The 6,117-nt window shown below is 51.0% G+C and overlaps 1 protein-coding gene across 1 annotated transcript in view; it reads left to right on the plus strand.

Moving 5' to 3' along the window:
* Positions 1-269: 269 nt before the first annotated feature.
* The window catches only part of AACS (acetoacetyl-CoA synthetase), a 67,021-nt gene continuing 61,173 nt past the window's right edge, over positions 270-6,117 (plus strand). Inside the window, exon 1 of the mRNA XM_006874522.1 lies at positions 270-402. Coding sequence (XP_006874584.1) covers positions 270-402 — 133 coding nt within the window. The remainder of the gene's footprint in view (positions 403-6,117) is intronic.

The following is a 6,117-nucleotide window of genomic DNA, read 5'->3' on the forward strand; positions in this document are numbered from 1 at the left end:
GATCGCGATGCCTGCCCTCAGCGCGCCTGCGTACAGCACCCGGCTGCCCGCTTGCGCGGGTCCGACTCCCGCGACCGCACTCCTTTACGAGACGCGAGCTTGGCGGAGGATTACAGCGGGAGGGGCAGTGGTTGAAACGTAGTTTAGGGGCGGGTCGCGGGGGCGGAGCTCCGGGGCGGGCGCGCGAATGTCCCTCGGGGGGCGGCGGGCAGCCTCAGTCCGCGCTTGTCTGCCTCCTGGCGAGCTTGGCCCGCCGCCCCCCCGTAGCTATGGCCAAGGAGCCGCTCTTCGTGAGGGACGAGATCATGGAGTGCCAGGTGATGTGGGAGCCCGACAGCAAGAGGAACACTCACATGGACCGCTTCCGGGCGGCCGTGAGCGCCGCCTGCGGCCTGGCTCTCGGTGAGTGCCCGCGGGGATGGGGTCGCCTGGCTGGGAGTGGGGACGCTCCAGCACTCGGAGTCTCCCCGTTGAGATGGGGATCACCTAACCCAGATTTCCCTTCTGGTCCTGCGGTCGCGATCCCCGGCAATGGGAGTCCCCTGATGGATGTCGCTCGAGGTTCCCGATGGAGTTGGGGTCACCTGACATAGGTGCCCGCGGGATCCCCCGGGATGGGGGTCAACTGATGGAGGATGCCCCACTCCTGCCCTCGGGGTCCACCCGCGGGTGTGGGTGTCACCTGACCCACAGCACCTCGCTTCTGCGCTCGAGGTTTCCCCGCTGGCTTCCCTTCTTCCTGCGCCTGGATGATGGGCTGGCCCCATCTGTCTCGATTTTCGGCTCATTCCCTAGGGGTCGAAAGTCTGACTGTGCCAACTCACCTTCTCAGCTCCCTTAAGACCCCAGGGTCTTCCCTGCGTGTCTCTCTGTCCTGGGTCCCCACCTTTTGTACTACTAGATGTCTTTCTTACTTTCTGTGAGCTGCCTCTCTCTCTCTCTCTCTTACTATCGGGTCCTTCAGCCTGCCTATCTCTCTCCCTTAGACTCTGACTTGTAGTCCTTCCTCAGTTGTCCCCCAAGGAGCTCTTTCTAGAAGGTGATTCTGATTTCTTTTGGGACAGAGGTAGAGAGACACTTCCCCCTAGACACAGCTTGGTTGAAAACCATCTTTCCAGCCCCACCGTAGTCTTCAGAAACCTCTGGCAGGTATGAGTGGACAGAGGAGTCCCTTTGCTGGGCAGAAGCAACTGGCTAGGCGTCCTGTTCCCACCTCTAGTGCGGTTGTCTCACTGCATGCTCGTCTTGCCTTCCTCGGGCATTCCTTCTGGATGGATTTTAATTTTTTTCTGACCTCTTTTCTTCTCACTGCTGCAGGGACCTTAGTCTCACATGGTGCCATTACTGTCTTTAGTCACCAGAAATGGAGACCTGAGTCATTGGCCTTGTCCAGGGTGTCTCCCCAGTATGACTGCTCCCTGCCATTCCCCTGCCAGCACTTCCTGGCCTCAGTCCCTGTTCCCTGCACGCTGGTCTGTCTCCTGACTGGCTTCCTACCTACTTGCCTTCCTCCTTCCGCCTCAGCACACCTTACCTGCCTTCCCAGAATAATCTCGAATCACAGGTCTGCCTTTGTCATCACTGGCTCAGAGCCTCTCAATGGCCCCTTGTTGACCATGGGCATTGCAGCTGGTGCCACGTGGCAGCTTCCAAGGCCCTGAACTTCTGGCTGGAGGGCATCGGAGTTTCCACACACCCTGATGGGCCCCTTCCCCCCCTCACTAGAGTGTGAACACCTTGAGACAGGCTCTGGGTCCCTCTGTGGTCCACTGGTCCCCATTGCCATTTAGCCGATTCTAACTCATAGTGACCCTTAGGACATAATAAAGTTGTTCTATGTTGAGGTTTCCAAGATTATAAATCGTTATGGGAGCAGAACCATTAACCTGACTTTTAGCTGTCCAGTGCATAACATAGGGGGCAGCACCAGGACTCCTGAGTAGGTGAGAAAGAAGCTGATAAATGTATTCTATTGAAGAGGAACAGGCGTGGCTCCCAGAAGAGTGGGGAAGCTATGGGGTGGGGGGTGGGGGGCGCTCCCTTCTGTGTCCTTGCCTCAGTTTCCTCTTGGTTCCCTCTGGAGGCAGTCACACGCCCTGGTGGCCTTCTGACATGATTTCTCACAAGGGCAACACTGCCTTCCTCCATGGCTGCTGTAACCTGACCCCCTGGAGCCTGAATTTGGCTCCCCTACTTCCTAGCTGTGTGGCTATGAGGCAGCCATCAAATCCCCTGACCTCACTTTCATTGTAAGATGGGGTTAGGAGGACCTGCCTCATTGGAGTAAGGGTGTCAGGGTGGTCGTTGTCCAGTGTCCAGCTCTGCACCACACTGTGGCCAGGACTGCTGCTCAGCAAACGTTAGGGAGCACTGGCAGCCCTCTCGGGGCTCCATCAGTACCTATGACTCAGGTGGCTTCCACTCTGCTGAGTTGTTGTTATAAAAGCCGTCAAGTCGATTCCGACCCATAGGGACCTTGTATAGGGTTTCCAAGGAGCAGCTGGAGTGCATGTGTTTAGAAGCAGGGAGACTCCATGGGTAGAGGAGGATTGTCAACTTCTTTCAGAAGACCCGAGCCCCATTATGCTGGGTCTGCACCAGGTTGCCTCTCTGCATTGGAGCTGGCTGGGGGTGGGGACCCTTTAGGTGAGGCGGGGCCTGGGAGGTTATGAATGCCCCTCCCCTGTGTGATCCTCCTCCCCCTTGTTCAGCCCACCAGCTTCTTTCCTTGGGATTTTCTTACTTTGTCTTTGGAAACCTCTGGATGTTTCCCTTCCTTCTCCCCTAGGCAGATGGGTCTCTGCTCTGGAATGCATGTCAGACTAATTGCTGGGGAATGAGGCAGGGCTGCCCTGGTGCCTTGCTCAGCCTGGGGGGTTGTGGGGAAAGAGGGGCATGCCCCAGCCCCCACCCTGCTCCCCAGTCCACTGTGGACGTGTGGGAGGTTTCTCTCCCTGTGTTTCAGAAGGTGCAGCGCCTTAGTGAAGTCTGTTACAGGAAGAGAGATTGTGGATTTGATGGGAGATTGCAGTAAAACAGTCGCACCATGTTTTGGTTCCTCAGTGTACATTTCAAGTGATGCGAGCCTTAGCTGGTCATTTCTGAAGTGTGTAATAGCATGATGAAAACGTGGGAAGTATCGTTAGAATGACCAGGATGGGACATGGAGACTTAGAGGGAGCACACACGGGGGGAAAATGGCTCTGAGGGACTTCCTGGGACGCTGGGTTGGCACAGGCCATCTGTTTGGAAAGAACGATGTACCTGTGAAACACGGTAAGGTGAGGAGAGCATGTCCTCTCTTGTCCACTTACAGAGCAGCAGACTGACCTGTTCCTCTCACTGCTCCATCAGACTAACCTGAGGACTCTGCATGACACCCTAGGGCCCCCCTCAGGTTCAGCCTCCAGCCCACGGGCACGGTTGTGGTTGGCTGGAGTGCTCTCTCCCTGGGAACAGAAATGCGGTGGGCACCAGCAGCTGTAATTGGAGCTGGGAGGAGGCCAGCTTCAGATGACAAGCTGTTTGTGAGGGTTGTGTCACGTGTAAACCCTGAGCTGCAAGTCATGTGTAGGAGCAAACAAGTGGACCGAAGGAAGGCCTAGGCCCTGCCCTGGGGCCGTTAAGTGTAGGTGGGGGAGGAAGATAGGGAACGCCCCAAGTTAGCAAATGTGTGCCAGTTGCATCATGTGCCAATGGCACTGGCAGGGAGGGTTGACAGCATCTTCACCTGGGCTTTGAAGGTGGTGGGTGCTGCGCCGTCCCGCCCATCTCCAGGAGGCCTGGCCCTCATGCTCTCTTCTAAGCGCTCAGTCTCTCCTGATGATGAAGCCACCCTCGCTTCTAAGGAAATGCTGGATTTCTTATATTTATTCTATATGTATAGTTAATATATGTGCTGTTTTTTAATCTTACTGAGTTTTCAGTGAAAATCTACACAAGAAGTCAGGTTCCCATTTGACATTTTCCACACATGAGCTACGTTCATGGTAATATGTCATTCTTCCCTTTTCTTTTCTTCAGTGTGTCCCCTTCCCAGTGCTCTAGTTTCCCTGCCCGTTTCTCTTCTTTGATTTTGAGTAATGCTGACCTTTTTGGTTTCCCAGAGATTCATTTTAGATAGAGTACTGATCTTGTTTATGGTAGTAAATACCTTTTGTCTTGTATATCACTCTGCTGTTTTGCTAGCAGGTAGTCTCAGGGGATAGACTCACTTCTAGGTTAAAGAGTATCTCTGAGTAATGCTCTCAGGGATTCCTCGCTTCCAGTTTGTCAGACTTTATTTTTTTTTTAAGATAGGATTTTGCTCCATATTTTTTCCCATTTTATCTGGGACTGGCTGTTGTGGACCTGGTCAGAATGATCAAGGGTGGAAGCTGAGCACCATCTAGTTCCTCTGGTCTCAAGGTAGGTGCAGTTGCGGCTCTTGCAGACTCGTTTCTTCGTTGTGCTTTTGGTAACCCTTGTACTTTTTGTTGCTCTTGGTAAGTCAAGACCTGTAGTCGTGTCTCAGATGACAGCTCACCAGCTTTTTAATTTTTTATTTAAGGTTTTTATTGAGGATTGAGTGAAAGTTTACAGGGCAGATCATCAGTTTTACATTCAACAATTCATACATCTTGTTTCATTACATTGATTATAATCCCCTCCATGTTAACAGTATTTCTCTCTATCCACTTTAGCTTTTTAAAAAACAAACAAACAAACAAACACTCAGGCATATTTAATAATTCACATCTCCAACGGGCACATTCTGCAAGTCTGCTCCTGGCCACCAGCTCTTAGTCCTTCTCTTCTTAGTCCTCAGCCACTCCCCCTCTCCATGCCCCCATCTCTGCCTCCATCTCTGGCGCTCTGCACCTCTGGATAAGGTCCCACATTCTGCTTGTGCATTCCTCTCTTGATCGTCCTAGGGTCTTCTGTTTCTGGACTGTAAGATTAACCACTCCCCCTTTTTTTGTTACAAAACTTCAACCTTTACAATTGTGACAGTCGCGATTAGTCATGATAACAATTATTCACTGTTGAATCTTATGAATCTTATCCCCATCTCTTTTCACCAGACCCATCTAGACAAGATGACAGCTATTCAGTGGGGACTCTTTTTTTCCCCTCATACTCTTAAACTAAACTCCCTCTTGAAACCTTGTAAACCAGTCACTTCGTGCCTTTATTGCCCCCTCATTTTAGGTAGCCAATTTAGGTAGTCTGAGTTGCCCGTCCATATCTACCCTGTGTACAGAGCAGATAGCATTGATACTTGATTTGAAGACTCTTTCCCTCTCTGTTGGTATTTAGAGTAACTACCGCTCTGAGTGTAAATCAGGTTCATCTTGAAGATGTATCTTCTGTCACTGTAGTCTGCTTGTCCTTTCTAGTGGTAATGTCCCTTCTCATAAGGTTGTGGATGGGACTCAGGATTCCACCTAAGGTCCTATACTCTGTAAAGGCTTTGCATGGGCAAGTTTTAGAACCCCTTTTAGGTATTCCAATCAGTTAATAGGCTGAAGGCGGGCTTACAAGTTTTCTCTAATGATGTTTCCCAACATTCTTTTCTGTCCCGCTCAAGTGTGTATTTTACAATAGTAGGCAAGGGAAACTAATATTCATAAGGCAGTCAAGGATTTCAAGCTATACCTAGATCCCTGTATCCCACAGCCCTGTTGTTCCAAATTTGAGTATGCATCACTATTTACCTCTGTCCTACTAGGCCATGCAAACCTGTCTCAGTGTCCCCCTATGTATCTTGTTCTTCGCCTCCTCCTCTCTTCTTGTATTGCTCTCCCCAACACCCAAACTAAACCCCCCACCCCAACCCCATTGTGGTTACCTTATATTCCATTAGTTCTTCCCTCCATTTAAGACAGTCTATTTTATCCAGTAATCTACCTGACCTTCCCACCACCTGGATCCCTGTTCCTCTGTGTTTACCTTCTTTCACATTGTAATTGTTTTGATCATAGACTGATCTCCCAGATCCTCTGTTCTTATAATTTTATTCTGTTCTCTTTACTCTTCCATTTGTCGACTGAGTTCAGGTTGATGCTGCCACATATGTCATTCTGTAGTTGTTGTCTCTTCTTGTTGGTTCTCAGTCCACAGAACTTCCTTTAGGAT

The sequence above is a fragment of the Chrysochloris asiatica genome, unplaced genomic scaffold (genome assembly GCF_000296735.1).
Source record: "Chrysochloris asiatica unplaced genomic scaffold, ChrAsi1.0 scaffold00281, whole genome shotgun sequence".
Lineage (NCBI taxonomy): Eukaryota > Metazoa > Chordata > Mammalia > Afrosoricida > Chrysochloridae > Chrysochloris > Chrysochloris asiatica.